This window comes from Colias eurytheme, chromosome 2 (assembly GCF_061535395.1).
Source record: "Colias eurytheme isolate Ceu_HAF_F1 chromosome 2, ilColEury1 Martin Lab GWU primary, whole genome shotgun sequence".
NCBI lineage: Eukaryota > Metazoa > Arthropoda > Insecta > Lepidoptera > Pieridae > Colias > Colias eurytheme.
In genome coordinates this window covers 3,354,449-3,375,544 of record NC_142981.1, presented here as the reverse complement: position 1 = coordinate 3,375,544, position 21,096 = coordinate 3,354,449, and the positions used below count along the sequence as shown (strand labels likewise).

Here is a 21,096-nt window from a genome sequence, read left to right as displayed (position 1 = left end):
GGCCAAAAAGTAGTTGTATAGCGTACACGTAGCGTATAGGTACGTAACTACATTTAATATTCTTTTACAGAGAAAATAATTTTTCTTTTTCTTTAATTGAATATACTCCAAAAGTATGACTGATTTTAATTTTTTAGCTAGTACAAATCTACGTTTAATAATGAAGTACATGAGATAGGCTAAATTTTATTTCCCTTTTATTTTGAGTGCCTGGGCTGACTCAGAATAAAAGAGCCCCGTTGAGGGGCTAGTTACATAACAACGTAGATATTTTATATTATCGATGCACATCCTGACTAGTGCATCAGAAACAAGCGTGCATCGATTTCGTCATGTATATTTTGGTATTATGTCTAGTTATAGGAAACAATTTAAATATTCCATTGTATTGTTTTATTGGGTGTTGATAATTGTTAATGGAATCCGTGTAGGTATTATGACTTACTTTAGACATATTTTACTCAGACCTCAGACCAATAAAGAAGTAGTTAATCAACGTATAAATTAAAATAAATTAAAACTTATGGCTCGGAGCAATTATGGGGCTTATGGGGTGTGGTTGGGTGTGAGGGTGTACCTATATTAATAATAGTCAATTTTTATAGATTATTTTATTTTTAAATGATAAATATAATTAAAAATAATTATTTATTTACATAATCCTAAATCAAATCTATGTAATAGGAATGTTTTAATTATTTTCAGGATCACGGCGACTTGCAATAAATTAGTTTTAAGTGATTGCATTAGTTGAGTGGAAGTTGATGAGTTCTCGATGAGTTTTTTTCTATATCCACTAATGAGCCTGTATCTTCGTATAATGATATACCGCGAGCAAAGGCTGATATAAGGCCGAGTGCAGCCGCTGGCTTGTCAGCCGGCACCATGTGACCGGCTCCACGAATCATCACCTCAGTGAGGTTTCCAGCTATTTTATAATATCTGTGAATTAAAAAAAAATGCTTTGAAAAAAAAACTATGATTTTATTATGGATTTTACTTTGTCACTATTAATTATAGAAAACTGTGATAGAAAATCGATATTGACTGTGCAGTTCTGCAGCACGTATTTAATTTTCACCAATTACATAAAAAGGATAATATTATGACGCATCACGCTTGCATTGATGATTGATCATTGAACGTATTTTACGCACACAAGCATTTACAAAAGGCTATTCCGATGCAGCGATTAGTCACCTTATTGAGTAATGACTCAATTCAATACCTACATATAATTTATAGTAGTATAATCTGTGTTAATAATGATTAATATGTCAAATTACCCAGCTAGCTGTCCGTCGTGGAACCAAGGTCTTCGGTGCGTAACACGAAACTCAGAAGTACCACTGAATGTTAACGAATCGTACGTGTTTACTGATGGATGGTAAGCCACAATGATGTCCAAGTGGCCGCTGGAAAATATATTATTTTGAAGTGAGTGAGACTAATAAACAGATTATTAGATATTATTAAAAATTATGACTTACTGGGTTTGGAACCGAATATGTCATAATTTAAATAAAAAAAAAATAAGAACGTGTTCTTTATAACGTGATAACGTTTTTAAAATCGTTTTAGTCGGGTGACACTGACATGTTCAGAAACTTGTGTCACACCAAAACCTCACGAGCGCGATCGCAGGTATAACGAGAGAGAGACGGACCGATCTCCCGTCTCATCTCGAGCGCTGCCACCAATAAGACGTTATCACGTAAACATCTCGATCGTAAACCTACTTTACAAACAACCAATTTTTTAAATCGGTGGTTATATCACGTTATATCTACTACCATTAGACCATCAGAGAGCAACATCATTATATATATTTAGTTTTATATAATTAAATGCAAATAAATATCGGATAAAATAAAAAGAAATGAAAGCGATCATGAGGCAGGATAGAGACTCGCATCTTTTCGCCCTATACTATATGGCTACGCAGGCTACGCCTGACCGCTCAGCCACCTATGATCCCTCAAATTTTAAATAAAAATAAAGGAATCTTATATGCGGCTTATCTTTGTGTATAGACTATCGTACAGCATACTTATACTTACTTATAGAGCATGACCTTGTAGTTTTCAAGTAATTCTTCGAGCCAAGGTTTCGCGCTGCCCATGAAATCTGGCACCAGTTTTCTATACACCACACCTATTGAAGTGAAGTTGGTGTTGCCAACATGTAACGCACGTCTGACGTCATCTCTTTCTATATATTCCAAATATGAGCCATCTAAACTGATCGAGTCTTGAAGATAATTGTATAGGTTGTTCAGCTTTGATTCCGAGAGGAAGAGTTGCAGTAAATAGTTGTAGTACTGAAACAATTTATTAGATGATCAAATATAACTCACTTTTTTCTCTGCTCAATGTTTTTGTGACCGTATCAACTAAGGATATAATGTGCGGTTAAAAAATCGATATAGACTTTTTAATAACTAGGTACCTACACATAGGTTTTAATCACTTACCGCATAAGCCTTCAACATTTCGCCGTTGTTTATAAATTGCGTTACGGCTGTTTCTATTTGGTTCATGAAGTTTGCAACTTTGTCGTCGACTAGACCTGTCTCTCTGACGAAATGACTGTATCTCTGCAGAGTGAGTGGGTCGATAAAGCCATTTCCTATTGCGAGACCCTGGAAGAGAATAACTAATTTACGAGAGAGATAAGGAAATTAGAATATTTGGGAATAGGTAAACAATATTGCGATTATTGTTTATAAAGCTTATTTCAAAATTCTTTTTTATTTTACAAGCTACATACATCTGGATTTAACGGGCATTATTATGTACATATTCCTATAAGCCTTTAGTTTGACACTCTTTACATACTTACTATGCTTTTTTTGGAGATCACGACTTAAAATAACATTAGCAAAGTTAGGCAAAGTTAACATCACTTTGCATCAGTCGTATTTTATGTCATATTGGGATCAAACAATTTATATCAACATAGTAGTTATCTAGTATAAATTTTGTTTAATACCTGTAAATTAATTGATGGATCCTCCTGTCTATGCCACAAAATTTGGATCGCAAGTGACGGAATGTGTTTACCGGCGTATGATTCCCCGGTTATCGTGAGAGAAGCCTTTCGAAGCTCCGGGAATAACGTCAAAAACTGTTGGACAGCTGTGTACAGATTTTCACCGATCTAAAAAATATAAATAGAGATTTTAGAAATTGTCAAGAGTTTGTGTATATTTTTTTAATTTTTACCCAGGATAGGTACCTACGATGTAATGTTTTTGCCAGAACAACCTTTTTACACACGGTAAAACATAGCATACCAATCAGGACCAACCTACCGAATTACGGTACATAAATTCAGTTCAGCTGTTTCAGATCAAATACGAACATAATCTTATACAATTATAAATGTATATAATTAATTAATATGGATAAAATATTTACCGTTGTTTGATTAGTAGCATAGCCCCTGTCGTCATCAGTGAAACTGAAACCAGTTCCGACTGGATTATCGATAAATAGCAGAGAGTGGTTCTTGCCCCAGGAGTACTTTACCTCTGTAGATTGACGATAAAAATTTTAGAAATACACCATTATAAAGTTCAGGAAATTGTAGGTCTACATCTGTGCGTGCGATTGTTAACTTTATCTAAGAAAATAAACTATTTATATTAATATTTCATGCTGTATATAAAAATATTGTACCTTCTATACGGAAATCATCAGTGACAGATAAAGGTCCGATCTCTGTGAATAGTCCATACAAGGAAGATGCTCCAGGCCCTCCTTGAAGCCAAATGAGCCAAGGCGTCTCTTCAACTGGGGGACCCATTACGGGGAAGTACCAGAAAAATAAATTTGCATTGTATTCCTTATTTACCTGAAATATAATTGATATCACGTTATAAACAAATGTAGTTTAAAAAAGATGCATGGATAATAAATTATAACATGCTAGCGTTAGGATTATATTTTATCTAATAACTAATAAGTATCCCTTTTATTGAAGAATATGTAATCGTGTTTATTTTTACTCTTATGTATTACATATCTTATGTATTACATTTGGTTCTAAAATACCTGAAATATTTTATTTTCGTTAATAAAAAAAGCAAACAAAATATAAAAAAATAGTAACGCGATAAATATAAATAACAGGATTCAATCTCCCATAATATTTTAGTACTTACAGTTAAATACCCAGCGTAGCTTTCCATATCAGGTAAAATATATTCAGACTCTACCCGAGCGGCATTTCTTGCCTCTTCCAGTTTATTTGCCTCAATCATTGGCGTTAGAAGAAGGGGCTCTCCCGCGTCGTGGGTAGCTTTGCCCCGACCAGACCGATACGTTTCTTCCATGAAAGTCAGTATGGGCTCTGGCGCCTCCCCGGGAGGCAAGTCGGGTAACGAGTAGGGATCTAAACATATTATTGTGTGTGTGTATCTGAAAAAAATATTATCATTCTAATGATTACATAGTAGAGAAATCAAATTTTAAGTATGTGAGTCGAAAGTCTTAATTTTTTTCCTGTTTAATATGCTCATGAGTCATGATGTAATAATTATTGGAATATAATTTATTATAACATTGCTTTTATATTTTGTTGTTCAACGCCTTGTTCTTGGTAATCTTGTTCTATCGCAGAAGTAATATTGCGTACATTTACTACGGTATTTACCTATTTATTATTTATATTTTGTGCTGCGGTAGTTGTATTTCTTTTTTTCTTTCATATTATAGACACGAATGTTTTTTAAAGTTTGCATGGGTTAAAATAGGTCATACAATGGTCATACCTGAGAAATTTGACATGGTGGAAGTAGAATATGTAGAAAACCGACGTCTAACTTTTTAAATAATAGGTAGTTAGTTACCTAGCCTAAAAATACGAGGAAAGTTTTTCGAAAATTAAAAACATATAAAATAACATACGGAGGAAAAAGCAAGCCCTGATTAGACTAAGATAATTTTTTAATGAATTTACCATATTACATATTATAATTATTGTAGTTTTAACCAAGATAATTGAAATAAAATCTATACCATCAAAAATTTATAAAGCACATGGATTCAAAGTAAGGAATATAATATAACTTCTATAATATAACGTAGACTTCCTAATATGATGAAACGTCTAGGATCGAAAGGCTTTGTCCTAGAATGAAGATAGGCTCTCGATGGCGCCATACCACGATATTCCCACGCTCTCAAACTAGATGTACCGGTTAATGTTAGGGTAAAAACAAATACTCCGATAGTAGAATAGTGATTGGAATATCTTTGTTTATATATTACTTACAACAATAAAATTGTGTTATAAGATAATTTTGAAATTATAAAATAGCAGATTTTGTATAATTTATTTCAATTTTAGCGTACGTACACAACAAAAATACATCTTTTGATCAATATAACGTATTTATCTAGTTTTAGGATATTTTCTAAAACTCGATTAATTAGGGCTTAAAAAAATTGTGTAAATTATGTAATACCTTAAGACTATAACAATTACATAGATGTAATATAAATTCCGAAAAGACTTTATGTAGAGGCTCTATAAAAGATAAATTCTTAATTAATATTTTAATATTATTTGTATGATGAACATAGATGTTTGCTCTGAGTCTGGGTGTTAATTATCCAATATTTAATATTATATATGTATGTTTATCAGCCATCTGGCTTCCATAACACAAGCGAAAGCTTATATGGCATCAGATCGTGCCGTGTGTGAAAATTGTCCCGAAATATTTATTTATTTATTTTATTTAATATTTTTGCCAAATTATTAAACATTTTCAATCCGACTGGGAACGATAACTTCAAATGGTTATAAATTAAATTCTATTAAATTTTGAAATACAACCTTCTAGATACACATTTTAGTCACTTAATGTACGTGAAAAATCTAAAAATCTCGATCGTAAATCATAAGTAATATTTATGGCCTTTGTAATTTTTTTCTGGTTTTCTAATTAAAGCATTCATAGAAAAGTGTAAACAACATTAACTTAGGCTCTCAAGGTAACGTATTTATTTTCGATATAATTTATTTCAATCTATTTTTATCCTGCTATTTCAGTTATAGAAATATGATTGTTTACAATATAATTAGACACATTACAAAAATTCCATTATTATGATGTTTATCTTTATACCTTGATTATCGCAATATCCAAAAATAAAAGATTTTCAGCTATCTGAAAATATTTTCGCGCCAAAAGCACTTAACTCCGTGATCCATCACTATGGTAACCAAAACCACGATACTCACGTGAGAAAGATGAGCCATTTGAACATCGTAAACATTTTGAACTTTCGATTGGCACTTCGTAACTTTAGTATTTACTAATCTGTGACTCGCTCTCGTGTTCTGTTCACACTGATGGGTCCGTGGTCTAGTGTCCCTGGCCCACCGCGGAATGGGCCGTAGTACTAGCGGCAGGAATCTTGTATACCCCGCCGTTTCTCGTTTGTACTTGCGCCTTGAACTTGGATTTATCTCGATCGTTTGTACAGGGTGCTCCGATATTTTTATTTATAGATATAATTTTGTTTTTTAATGCTTTATTTATTTATATAAGATAGATTTGATTTATCTTATTTAGGTACGGATGCTTTATGGATTTTTTTTAAACCATCTTGTTAAAAATTTAATTTTTTACCACTTATAAATGAAAATTCTATTTGCTTAAATGCTTGATATGTTAAAAAAATATTTAGAACAAGAAAGTAAAATCATACAAAATATAATGGGGTGGGGGTGAATCATTATTTAATCTAAAATTATCAATTACCTATCCAACTGTTAATTTTTTTACAGCCTTCATCAAATTATACAAAACTGGAACTAAGATGCTCTAGACGTCTAGAGTCTAGGCTGCATGATGCTCTTATATGCTCTAGTCTTATTATAGATGCTCTACTTCTAGGCACTAGAGTTATATTTTGTTTTAATTTTAGATTCTTAAAATTAAAATCGATGATGCGCAAAATGGAATGTGTTAGCTTTTTATAGAGTTTTCAGTTTAATTATACATATACAAGAAAAACTTATACACACGACAACTATTAATTAAAAATACTAATGAGCTAAAAGTGTAACACGCTGTATGTGATGCGCGAACAGGTATAGGGTACCAATGACCTGTTTAGCATGAACGCGCTCCCACGCTCCCGGCTCCCGACATTCGCGCTTACGATAGATTCTTGCACGCTTTTAATGTGATTTGCTCTATATTTAGGATGTTGATAGTAAAACAAACATCGATATGCGTTACATTTGCTACGTGATACGCATCTCCTACAACCTAATGAAGTGACCGTACAAAAGCTCCTAGATAATATTTCCCACGGTCGTCGGTTTTTTCTGACCGTGTGTTTTACATTTAAATTAACGTTCCGAGTTATCTCAGATAGGCTGTGAAAAGGGTCCGAGGCTCCGTATTGAATATAAATCAGTTTCAAGGATGTTGTGTTTTTTATTTAATTATACGAGTAGTAAGAATGAGCTAGTGCTTTATTGTTATGCATATTGGAAGGTTTATGTGATACATTCGGAGAATATAAGTATATTTAATTACTTACATTTTTTATGGTACGAACATGGTGGGTATTTATAACTTCAATTTAATTTAACAGTAAAATATCAACCCCGGAATTTTGATTAGAAATTTTATTTTACCCGATTAATAATTCAAACAGGCTGACAATAAAAAAATATCAAAAATGTGATGTATCAGTTACAATTTCAGAATTACATAATTGATCTAACGTTGTTCATAAACACCTTACCAACGGGTCCCTTTTTTAATCGGCGTTCTTATCACGTTTAATTAAGATTCGACGTCCGAAGACGCAAAGAAAATTAATGTGATTTTTTTAGGTTTTGATCCTATGATTCATTTATCACAACTATCACACAATTATTTCTTTCAGTAGGTTTTCGTTCGCTTTGTATAAACTTAACCTCCTGAACCATTAAAAAAACTGCATGACAATTTGTTGCTTGGTTTTAAAGATGAGAGCAGAGATAGGGACTGACAGAAGTGGGAAGCTACTTTGTTTTATATATACCTACTATAGTGTACTATCTACTTATATAGTGAGTTAATTATTATTTAATTTACAATTTTAAATTATAATATCTGTATTAACCACCTCTATATACATATATTTATTCAGGAACATAACAAATGATTAATATTTCATGCCATGCACGAATGGACTCTACATTTAATTCACTAAACGACATCAATAAAAAACTCTCGCTCAATATGTTCGATATGATTGATTAAAACTGTTCAGTGAATAACAGAATTATCTTCACAGTTCATTATGAGTTTACTTTCAATCGGAAACATTGGAATGAATCAGTTCATTTCACGCCATAATGAAGGTAGACCCGCTGTTCAGTGTTCTTTTATTATTCTGGTTTGTAATATTACCTTTTAAACAAATAATAATCTAATAGTAATTATATGGTACATTTACCTCAAACCTGTTGTAGGTATCGGTATCTGGACTCGTTTGGCGAATGCTATTTCTAATTATTAGATAGGCATCTGCTACTTAATTGAATAACTGTTGACAAATATTTGTAACGTTCACATTCTAATCGAATGTTTGTAATTATACTAAAAATTGCTTGCGCACTGCGCAGTATTCATTTTCATACTTACCGTTTAAATCCACCCCGAAGGCGAAAAACGCGGGTTTGAATCCTGTAACGCGATCGATGTTTTCTTTTCTTTAAAAGTTTCGCAGGATATAAGTAATATGTTTATGTAATTAAAATAAATTTTCTATTGTAGCTTAAGGTTTCGTCTATCATTCACATCAGAAAACGTATGCATAGACTGTTTACGTTTAACGCCTCATATTAGAAATGGGAGCCTCAATGTTGCTCGAAATTTAGCCGAGGTAGATTCCTCTAAATTCCTGAACATAAAGAGTTACTCCGGCTTCATAACAGTGAAGGATGAATACGATAGCAATCTGTTCTTCTGGTTCTTTCCAAAATCAAATATGAGTACGACCCCATTGATTATTTGGTTGCAAGGCGGACCGGGTTACTCATCTCTGAAAGGCTTATTCGATATCATAGGACCATTTCAAGTAGCAGATGATAAAGGTATGCCTTTTCATTATTTCAGAGCTGTCAAAACTGTCGTTAAATTCTGTGTACTACTTGTAGCATTATTGAAGTGAAACTTCTTTATCGGGGTTGGAAAATAAAATAGTGTAACATTTTTCCGTTACGCGCCATCTTTTTCTTATCTCTACCACGCGTGATTCGACGTATTTCTGTAAAGTTGGATACTTATAGAAAATTATTTTTTTGTACACGCACACATTTTTTTATTATTTTTAAATGTTCGACGAGAGTGAAATTTTTCATATTATTTCAGTAATTGAACGGCCAGTTACTTGGGCTTCGAATTATTCGCTGCTGTTTCTGGATCAACCCGTGGGTACTGGATTCAGTTTTACAAGCGATGATCGAGGATACACGAATAATGAAGATGATGTAAGGCTTCTTGCGCAATTATTTTATTTATATTTTATGTACGAGTGTGATTTTGATATAACTACCTAATGCCCTGATAGCGCAATAATTAATTGTGTAATTAATGAGTTGGTTTTTGTACACATTGTCATGTTGATAAATTCAACACTTTTCGCGGTCTTACAAGATCTGGGTGACTTCACAGCTTTATTTATTTTTTAAATCGAGATTGATATTAATTTTAATGATATCCTATTCTTATGCAAGGTAGAATGACTAATCGTTTAACAATTAAATTACCTAAATGAATATTACTTTTAACTGTAACTTTAACAGGTGGGGGAACAGATGTATGAATTTCTAATTCAATTTTTGGAGTTATTCCCCGAGATAAAGGAAGCACCTCTGTTTGTAATGGGAGAATCATACGCCGGGAAATACGTCCCGGCTTTAGCTATTCAAATTCATAGGCGAATGAACAAATACCCTATTAATTTAAAAGTAAGTAAGCCATAGAGTAGTAACTAGTATCTATATCTAATCTGTGGCCGTAGTGGATTATTGCGATATTTTGCCTTTTTGCACAAATTAGGGTAATCTGAATTAGTTAGTGTGTGACAAAAAGAAAGTATAAACGTACAAAATTGTGTTCGTAATAAAAGTTAAGTTAATTACTAGATATAGTCTTTCAAATATTTTTAAATACTTAAACAGGAACTCTATAAAATTCCAGTTATTTAAGATTTTGTTAATTATGATAAAATTTAATTTAATTTATTATTTTAATTTTATTGCTATGTTAATACATAAATCTCATATTATAGGGTATTGCCATCGGAAACGGATTAATAGACCCGCTAAGTATGATGCATTATAGCGATTTTTCTAGAATTCTTGGCCTATTAGATGATACACAGGTCGAAGTGTTGAAAATCATTGAACAAGACACCGTTCAGGCTATTCATGAGGAACGCATGTTGGATGCAGCTTTGGTAATTATAATTATTAAGAATTATATCTAACTTTACGGAAGTGACATTCATAATAAATATAAACTTAGGGTAAACGCAGCTATCAACGACCCATCGAAAATCTGAAGGTATTACCGACCTATAAAAGTAATTCGAAATTTAAACGTTTCCAGAACTATTCTAGCTATAGGTAGGCAAAGTTATACACGAATGTATTACTTGAGCATCGTATACTTTTACGTTGGTGTGAATAACTGTGCAAAAAAGAGTTAAAATAATAATAATAATAATAATAAATTCTTTATTGCACACCAAATAAAATAACAGAGAAGAAAACAGCGCATAGGAACAATGTACAAAAGGCGGTCTTATCACTTACAAGTGATTTCTACCAGACAACCTGTGATATTGGAAAATGCTGGAAGAATACATTTATGGAGGTGTGAGCAAAAGAGCACTAAATATTTAAAAATAAATAAATAAATAAAATAAAATACATGTATATATAAATATATGTATATATATATATATATATAGTACACCAATATATATACCTACATATTATGTAATAATAATACATACAATGTTTAATAGTATACATAAATTTAAAATATTAAAAATTACTAAAAAATATATGTATAAACTATAAATTTATAACGAAAGATAATATTTTTTTACCAAACTATCGAACGTAGATATGGTTTGCGCATGTTTGATTGAATTTGGCAACGAATTCCAAAGGTTAATAGCGTACATAGTAAAAGAGTGATGGTAGAAGTTAGAGTGATGAGATGGAATTAGAAGTGAAAGGGAGTAAGGAGATCTCAATACCAAGCTGTTGGAGTGACGAAATATAAATCTTTCCTTAAGATAGTTCGGTGTTCTAGCGTCAAACAATATGCCGTAAAGAAGATGAAGTATGCGTGCATTCCGTCGAGAACGTATTGGCAACCACTTGAGTTTCGTACGGAAGTGGGATACGTGGTCATATTTTCGCAAACCGAATATGTACCTTATGCCGAGGTTCTGAAGGCGTTCGAGAGCATCTAATTGGTTTTCATTAAGATCGGGATAGGCACAGTCACAGTAATCGAGGATTGGATGAAGTAAAGCTTGTACCAACTCAATTTTAGTGGGGATGGGAAGAAGGTTACGTAAACGTCTGAGAGAACCGTAGGAACCGAACATTTTTTTTCGCACTTCTTGAAGCTGCTGTGTCCATGAAAGAGTCTGATCGAAGTATACTCCTAGGTTTTTGACACTAGAGCTGTAAGGGATAATGACACCGTCAACAATAACTTTGGGGATGGTGACCCAGTCAATTTTATTAATGAAATGTCGACTCCCGATTATGATTGATTGGGTCTTAGCTGGATTTATATTCACTCCGTGTGCTTTGCTCCATTTTATTATTGATTCAAGGTCCTTATTGATTTGACGTACTGCATCAGGCAAATTCTCGTATGATGAGTGAGTATATATTTGCAGATCATCTGCGTACATGTGATATAAAGAGGAAATGTTATGAGTGATAGAATTAATAAATAGAGAAAACAAAAGAGGAGACAGTACGCCACCCTGAGGAACACCGGCAACGACATCACACCAAGATGAATGACAGTCATTACTGTAGATACGTTGACGGCGTCCTCGTAGATAGTCGTACATCCAGCTAATTACAGTATCGGAAATATTAAGAGAAGAAAGTAATTTTAAGAGAATATCATGATCTACAGAATTAAACGCATTACTAAAATCAATCAATGTGAGGAGAGTAAGTTGCTTGCTATCCATTGCCATTCGGATATCGTCGGTGATCTTAACTAAGGCAGTGGCCGTACTATGACCAGGACGGAAACCGGATTGGAAGGGATCGAAAAGACTGTGGGAGTTTATAAAGGTCGTTAACTGGTTATGGACAAGACGTTCGAGAACTTTGGATAGGAAAGGAAGAATGGATATTGGACGGAAATCAGATAATGCGGAAGGATTGCTTTTTTTAGGAAGTGGGATAATATGGGCATCTTTCCATGATGTTGGGAACTGAGAGGACGTAATGGAGAAATTTAGGATGTGAGTTAAAGTGGGAGTTAAGGTGTCGAGAATAGGAATGATCATATTACGGCCAATGTTGTCACAACCAACAGATTTAGAGGCAATGGATAAGATAGCATTCCTAACGCTACTCACAGTAAATTGACTGAAGCAAAAAGGAGGAGAATTAGGAAGAGGAGTATTAGAAAGAAGGTCAAGAGTACATTTTTTTAAATGCGGATCAAGTAAAGGAGAAGAGCAAAAAAAAGTATTAAGTGAATCAATATTAACGTTAGAAGGGATTGAAGAAGGAGAAGGTTTGCCAACACCGAGAGACTTTAAAAATTTCCACACTTTGCTTGGGTCTCCGTTTTCAATTGAGCCATGAATGTGTCGTTGTTGCGCGTCCCTACACATTGTACTACAGCGGTTGCGAATCGTTCTGTATCTTTCGCGACTAGCTGGAGAATTATTTGCCTTTAATAAAGCCTTAGCACGATTTTTTTTATTGATTAGTGACTGAAGTTCAGGCGTTAGCCACGGCGCCGGTAAATGTTTGAGGTTAATGGGTCGAAATGGGGCATGTTTATCATAAAGTCGAAGAAGAAAGGAGTTAAATAAGTTTATTTTAGCATCAATATCATCAGCGTTCGTAATAAGTGACCAATCCAAGTTTTTTGCTTCCTCGACGAGACTTTCTATGTCCATCCCACTAAAATTGCGCTGTATTATTACTTTAGGCTTATACTTCGGAGGTCGGATTTTGTATGAGACAAAGATGAGGTCATGGTAAGAAAAGCCTTCGGCTGCACATTGACCGAATTTGGCCACGTAATCGGGAGAGGACACTATAATTAAATCTAGAAGGGAAGGGGAGCAGTTAGGGAAATGATGAGTGGCATTCAGCGGGAGGATGTTCATATTGTAACAGTCAATCGTTGATAGAAGTTTCTTCGACCTGTGATCATTCTTTATCAAGCAAGTATTTAGGTCCCCCATTAAGATCACATGTTGGAAAGAGGGTGTAAATTTGTCGAGTAATTGATCAAAATAAGAAAAATAGTCAACAGAAAGATTAGGGCTATACAGTGCACCCAATAGAACTTTTTGATGACATAATGTTATTTCAAGAAATAAATGTTCAAGTGAGTCAACTGGAGTAGGTTGCGGTGAAGCAGATATGACCGAATAAGTGATGCTGGATTTTAAATAAATTGCAACTCCACCACCTACTCGACCAACGCGGTCGTTTCTTATAATATTGAATCCTGGGAGAGAGTAAGCAGTAGAAGGCAGACATGGCTTAAGCCAAGTTTCAGAGATAACGATGGCGTGAATGCAACTACAATCGAAAGAAGTTAAGGCTGCAGTCTAGCAAAATTGCGTTTTCAACATGTTATTTGACAATTTTTTCCCGGCTAATGAAATGATAAACTGAATTTTTTTTTCTTGTTTATCAATTAGTGTTATATACGCAATGCGCGTGAATTTTTTCACATTTATAAAGTTACTTTATGTTACCTTAATCAGGCCTTCAAGATAAGTCTCTTTCCCCCAAAATCATTTCGAGCTAAGTTTGTGCACTCACTACGTTGCAACCGATTACAATTTACATAATCTGATCAGCGCATTATTATCCTTATATAGTCGTTATTAAAAACTGCTGAATACAATTGCCGAAAAACTTATGATTTTCTTAATTAGAGCGTTATAAATTCATTAAATTTCCCATTTTTTGCCTTACAAAATCGATTGATAAATACTGCTAAAAGTTATTTTTTCCATTAATTTATTCGAGTTGGTTGAAGACCAATGAGTATTAATCCTTTAAAAAAATTATTTTTTGGATTTTGATAATTCTTTAAATATTAAAAAAATATTTAAAATAATAAGGAAAAATCCTAGCGAATTTCTTTAGTCGCGCTCCTTGGGTCGGAGCGTTCTGACGTGTGCTCTACGCTCGATTTTCCTTCATACCGAAGTGAAAGTTGCTCTACTTCATTAAATTTAATATTTTTGTTAATTGATTATTTTTATCTTAGTTTTGTGCAAATATTCGTATTTTTAAACATTCGATTTCGATATGGAAAATAAACGAAAAAAATACGCGTGTAACTACTAGAAAAAAAATTATCTTCGAACATAAAGTTAATGAAACCAAATAGATTGCAAAGGTGATTGGCAACAATTTCTTTATTTTACGGGGTGTCAGTAAAGGGATGTATATTTCTTTAAAACTAAAGTAAGCTCGTAAATTTTCTTATAATATAATTTTTTTGAAGTTCCAAAAATGTTTATTTTTCGTTTGAGAAATACGAAATATAATATAAACTTGTATTGAGAACTTGAACTTCCCAAGTTCATCCGGGGAAATCCCCATACGGGGAAAATGATTTGTTTACTCCAAAATTGATCCGAGGTGTTTTAATTTTTTCTTCTAGTCATTTTCAACGTAGCGGCATGTTATTTGATTATTAATTTTGTAACTTAAATACAGGATGTTGGTTTTATATTCTGATCTTACAGACGCGCTGACAAATTTAGTCCACCATTTCTAGTTTAGTCTAACTACAAAACTACCAAAAAACTCTAAGTACCAATATTAAAACGAATGGATTATCATCACATCATCAAAATTCAGTGGGGTTGAGAACTAAACAAACAGAAGTAACAGAGACGCGAAGAATAAAAAAAGAGGACGAAAACGATAATTCGTTGATGCTTTCCCTTTTCGACGTATTGTTAGGGTACATCACCAATCTGCAAAAAACAAAACTGATGATTCCCAATTGCTGATTAAAAATGAAAAACAAATAATCGACAACAGTGGTGAAAATTTGCTGATCACAATGAAACATCCTTCAGTGGTAGCAGATTTACTCATTTAAAATGTATCGGTGAACAGCGTAAAGGAGAGGAGGACAGGAAAACATTATGAATGTGGATGGTGGATTGTATACAGGGTGTAATCGATAAGTATGTGCAGGCGATTATGACGTTATTATTGCAGGTATCAAAAAACTTAAAACTGATATCGAAATTACTTTACCTAATGAGCAAAATGACAATAATAACTTTTTAAAAGTATAACGAGAAATATCTAAAAAAATTACTTTATACACTCCCATATCAAAAAGGGAAAATGGGACTAGTAGAAGTTAAATGTCTAATTCCGGCAAAAGACATGAATGCGGAAGATGCGGTTAAAAAAAAATTTAATATTTGAAATACAATGCAAAAAATAACACTTTTGTCATAGATAAGAATCATGACTATTTTTTCCAAATTCAGGGACAACTAAACGTTGCAGAAGCAGAAGTCTGCTTATTTGCTGTTTAGACTGGAGTGAATCATTCGTTAAAAATAGAATATATAAAATAGAATATATAAAAAAGTATGTAACGTTTAGGCAAAATAAAATGATGGACCATTATTGGATTTTACATAAATTGCCTACTGTCAGAATTGATTGATTCGAGACTTCAGCATTCGATGCCCATCAAGGACCCATCCTATATCATTCAAGCGATTGAAAAAAAAGAGATAAATCCAGTGCAACCGATAAAGCATCAGAATGCTAGCAAAAGATTTATTAGGTTTATCAATATAAATCTATATATTATACATAATATAATAAATCTGTAGAAGACGCGAAGACTGACATCCGCGCGGACGGAGTCGCGGGCGGAAGCTAGTCAGAAATAAATATCTTTTGTTTTCATTTGCGTATTTTTCTATTTTATAATTTTTTAACACAAACATTACATTTTTTTTATTAAATACAAAATTTGTTTATCCGTTTTATTAGTTAAACTGAACAACTTTCTCTAAGAAACTTAGGTCGAAAAAAATGTATAGAGTTATGCATTTTGTATGGAAAGCTTATTTTTTTATATTTCGTTCAAATTTCTTTGTAAAAGTTGATCAGTTATATAAACATGAAGTTGAAGATATCAATAGAAAGTATTCGCAAATTTTGTGTACTGATAAAAAAAAATCACCCGGTGTAATTTTCACGAAAATTGTTTCAAATTGTCATTTTTGGTACTTATTACGAATATTAAATTATACGAATGATTTAATTTTTAAAAATTAAGTGGAGCAACTTTCCCTTAGTACATTTGTATTATTTACATATAGGATGACAGGATGCATTTGTTTGCACTACTAGACCAAGCCCTTAAGAAATCAGAATAATGCGCTGGGAGGCTTTGAGCATTTACATGAATCACGTTAAAGTTTTTTACTACATTCGAAAATTGGGATATGAGAGTTTCGTTTAATGGAATAGGGGAAATACTATGGTAACTACTATCGCTAGAGTGATCATCGCTATCTGTATTGAAAATATCTTCGTTAATCAACAAACTACTGTTAGACGACATAATATTGTATACTACAAAAAAAAATATTATATATTTTTATAAAATATAACTAAATAAATATAACAATAAGTAAATAAAATTAGATAAAAAAAAAATCAAATATATATCTTAACTATTTAAAAAAAGAAAAACCTAATTACTAAATAATATAATATATTATTCTCAGCTAATTCCTGTACCAGCCAGTGTCAACACAAAATAAAAAGAAAATTTATTTATATTTTTACATCATGGTAACACTGGTTCCAACCGTTAATCAAATTGCTAGTATCCAGGACATCGAATATTTACACTGAAAAAATTGCTCATAACATATTAATAAAAAATAAATATAATGAGGGTATTTGAATTTAAAGTTGTAAACAATTGTTGTGATAATCTCATATTCAGTGCAAGAAACAATAAGTTAACTAATGAAATAGAAAATTGAGTGAAATAGTTAATAATGTAAAATAATAATCCTAGTTTAAAAATATTAAGAAAATAAATAAAACGTACGTTAACGAGCTTTGGGAATTCTTTTTGACCTTGCATTAGGTATAGTCTTCTTATTCTTTTCGGCATCCTGTGAAGTCCCAGCCGCACTTGAAGAATTTTCGGGGTTGGGACAAGATATAATGGCATCCAATTCAGACATACAAGTGATGCGGTGTCTAGTATTTGAAGAGTCGATTAGGAAAATTTGACCATCACGGGTCCAGCATTTTGTTACACCGAGTCGCTTACGGGCACTCATAAATGTATCGTGACGACTCTTTGTAAGGAACTCCGAAACAGTGTAACCAGAATCCTTTAAACAAGATTTAGAAAACCACACACTATTGCGAACACGAATATCACAAAACTTCACCAAAACTGGTCGAGGATTCTTGGATCTCTGATGGCCCAATCTGTGACAACGACTGAAGGCATCTTTATCAACATCAGGAACGTTAATGTCATCGGAAATTAATAATAAAATACGTAAGTTGCTTCGGGGTAGCGTGGACGCAGGACGTTTCCTACTGTTCCGTTGTTCCTTCGGGTAAGTACTGTGATTTATCTTTTTAAGACATTTACAAACAAATGACATCTATACTTTAATTTATATTATTAAATGTCAATGCATTTAAGTGTCAACTTTCCATTTCTTACAACATTTTATTAATAAAAAGTAATTTGAAACGATAAAACTTTAAATAAAAATGGGACGGTGTTAGCTTCACCAGTTTAAGTCGTGGCAGGTATCAACGACCCATAAGTCGGCAATGGCAGCAACGTAACTTTTTGTTTTAAATTTCTTTTATGTTATTGTATCACACTAACACAAGTGGTTTTATGGACCAGTTTAAATCTAAGCTATGAGTCTTCATAAAAATCTATTAGCGACTAAACTTTTTTGTCTAGTGTTTATTTTTTAGCGTTGTCAATTTATACAAAGTTATGATATTTTTCCAGGATCGGTATCGAATAGTTACAGTAGTAAATCATTGTTTTTTTGTTTAAACAATATGCATTTGTTCATATTTTGTATGACATTAATCAAATATAATCTATTTTATAGTCTGATGGTCAAATGAATTAAAATAACCATTTGTTTTATGGGTCGGTAATACAATTTAGGTTTATACTTACATACTTTATTACCGACCCATATGGGTCGGCAATAGCAACTATAGGAAGCTATTACCGATCGAATATAGATTGTTTAGTTTCTCATCTACAAATTCAAATTCAAAATGCTTTATTTGCAGAATGTAGAATAAGGATGTTTGTAGATATAGATAATATTGATCCTTAAACATTCTGCTAGTAGTTGAGCGTGCAAATATATTTTTACTACTTTTATGACATAATAGGTGCCTATTAAAAAATGCTTCTTCATGGTTAAATTAACATAAAACATATAATTATATTTTTTTCCAGAAATATGGAGCCACAAAAGCGGCGAAAAGTATACAGTAAAACACAACTCGCCGAAGCAATCAATCAAATAGCATAAGGAAATAAATATCCTAGAGTTTGAAATCCTTAATTTAATATAATATGTACATATATTAATAGTATTATTATGTTGATTAATTTAAAAGTTTATAATTATTTAGTTCATTACTAAGAAGTACTCATTTGTTTTATTAAAAATAACTATAATAAAATAAAACGAATATATTTGCATTTTTATTTCATTTTATTAAGATCGGCAATCATCATCATCACTAGCTTCTATATATTCCATTGCTGGAAAAAGGCCTCCTCTCACATACGATCGGGAATAGCTGCATAAAAATCGTTAATAGCTTCACAGCCGTTTTTATGGGTCGGTAATTGCAACAATCGACTAAGTCACATTGTAAATTATTTTTTACAAGATAATCCTTTATTAGAATGTATTTGCTTCAATAAAAACATTTTTTATACGTAACACTAGCATATAAAATGAAACTATAGATCTTTAGCAGAACCAGTATACTTAAAAAATATGGTTGATTTTGAAATTGCCTTAGAGGGGTCGTTAATACCTGCGTTTACCTTATTTTTAAATCCATCATAAGTTTAAGAAAAAAAAAACTGTTGGTAAGATATTTTTTTTCATCTCGCATAGTTAGTTACTCCAAAATTAGGAATTAAAAACGAAACTATGTTCGACTAAAAAATATTATTTATTACACTACTACACCACCTTTACTAAACAATGAAACTAACAATTTCTTTACAGGGTTTCAACAAAACGCTAGAGTATATCAAAAAGCACAGCGGCGTCAGTTTCTACAACTTCAACATGGACCAAGGAGGCGGGGCGCCAGCGTTCGAAGCGTTTGTCAATCGACACGACATCCGAGAAGCGATTCATGTAGGGAATGCTTCTTTCAATCTCAACAATCAACTGGTGTATCAGAAGATGCAGCCAGATATGATGAATACGACGAAACCGTTCGTGGAGGAGCTGTTGGAGCATTATGGGGTTATGTGCTACAGGTAAATTACCAACCTATATTGCTAAATATTAGTTAAATGAAACTCACACTCATAGCAAGTAACGTTAATGTGTACAGTATAATTGGTTTAAAATAATTAGCAGCTTTTTGATAAGATCGATAAGTATATTGACGATCTTATTAATAGATCTTTATTATGCAAATTACTAATATCAAAAGTTTTTATTTTCCGGAAATTCTTGTCTTGACTGAACTGTTACTTTGTGAGGTTTCAGAAGCATGTTATTTATTGAAGCTTCATGTTTTTATCTCTCTGGTCTAGGTGCACTGCGATGCGGTATGACTGCGGTATTTAAAATATTTTTTTCCCTAGCGGTCAATTAGATGTTATCCTGCCTTATGGTCTGTCAAGGAACTTGTACTCCAAATTGAACTGGTCTCGTCGTCCTGAATATATAAAAGCCTCGCGGCGACGGCTGCGAAATGCTATCGATGGAACAATTGTGGCGTAAGTTTCATTGAAAGATCAAATAACATTGTGAATCTTGTCTTATATTAATTTTGCGTGTTTGTTTGAACGCTCTAATCACAGGAACTATTATGAATTAGTGTTGAATAATCCGTTTTCTGATTATGAGATTATGAGATAGATTATTTTAAAGGCACTAAACCTAGTAACTTAGCCTGTTTTCAGTTTTCATCATTCTTCACTAGAAATTTTGTTTTTATTAAATAAAACGGTGGGAACGTTAGTTTACTGTGTTTGAACTTCGAATGTTTGTTAGTTACCTATCTACACCTTTTACGCATAATATCATTGCCTATTGCCTAAAGTAGTAATTTTAATATCCCAGGTACAAGAAAAGCGGAGGCAATTTCGCAGAGGTGTTGATAAGAAGAGCTGGCCACATGGTGCCGGAAGAACAGCCTGATGTCGCCAAGTTCATAATTGACAGATTCATAGAAGAATATAAATAATTTTAAATTCACTGTGTTTAATTTACCTTACTTTTACTAATTGTTTATTTATTTGTTTGTTTTAGATTCTCTAGAAGTTAGATGATTACTGAAATTATGAGCGAATAATGTCTAAGTTTCAAAATTTTATAGTTACGACATTATTAACTATACGATACTTCATGTCGGTATCAATTGAGAGATAATTGATACACTTTTATGCATTGCCATGAAAAATTCATATGCCGGTAGATTTATTTTTTCTAAATAAGTCGGGTCAATACTCTAAACATTTTTTTCTCATTATTCCTAGTTAGTTACTGATATTAACAATTTTTTGATAAGGCT

General features: G+C 32.6%; 2 protein-coding genes across 3 annotated transcripts; one reads left to right on the top strand and one right to left on the bottom strand.

Annotated features, from left to right (window-relative positions):
* Nucleotides 1-596: 596 nt before the first annotated feature.
* Nucleotides 597-6,433, bottom strand: LOC149910163 (venom serine carboxypeptidase-like). The gene is made up of 9 exons (XM_090110879.1): nt 6,253-6,433; nt 4,166-4,421; nt 3,681-3,855; nt 3,420-3,532; nt 2,992-3,159; nt 2,474-2,641; nt 2,061-2,320; nt 1,287-1,415; nt 597-942 (listed from the first exon to the last, which is right to left on the bottom strand). The coding sequence occupies exons 1-9, from the start codon at nt 6,285-6,287 to the stop codon at nt 747-749; spliced, it is 1,500 nt and encodes a 499-aa protein (XP_089967005.1). The 5' UTR covers nt 6,288-6,433; the 3' UTR covers nt 597-746.
* A 1,682-nt stretch (nt 6,434-8,115) lies between these two features.
* LOC149910162 (venom serine carboxypeptidase-like) lies at nt 8,116-20,776 on the top strand. 2 transcript variants are annotated; one of them, XM_090110905.1, is made up of 8 exons: nt 8,116-8,376; nt 8,792-9,111; nt 9,389-9,507; nt 9,823-9,987; nt 10,311-10,478; nt 19,572-19,831; nt 20,165-20,299; nt 20,646-20,776. In XM_090110905.1, exons 2-8 carry the CDS (start codon nt 9,006-9,008, stop codon nt 20,767-20,769), a joined length of 1,077 nt encoding a protein of 358 aa, XP_089967031.1. In that variant the 5' UTR covers nt 8,116-8,376; nt 8,792-9,005; the 3' UTR covers nt 20,770-20,776. The 2 variants fall into 2 exon arrangements, with proteins under 2 accessions (XP_089967031.1, XP_089967026.1); XM_090110900.1 differs by having other exon boundaries at nt 8,116-8,411.
* Nucleotides 20,777-21,096: the final 320 nt, after the last annotated feature.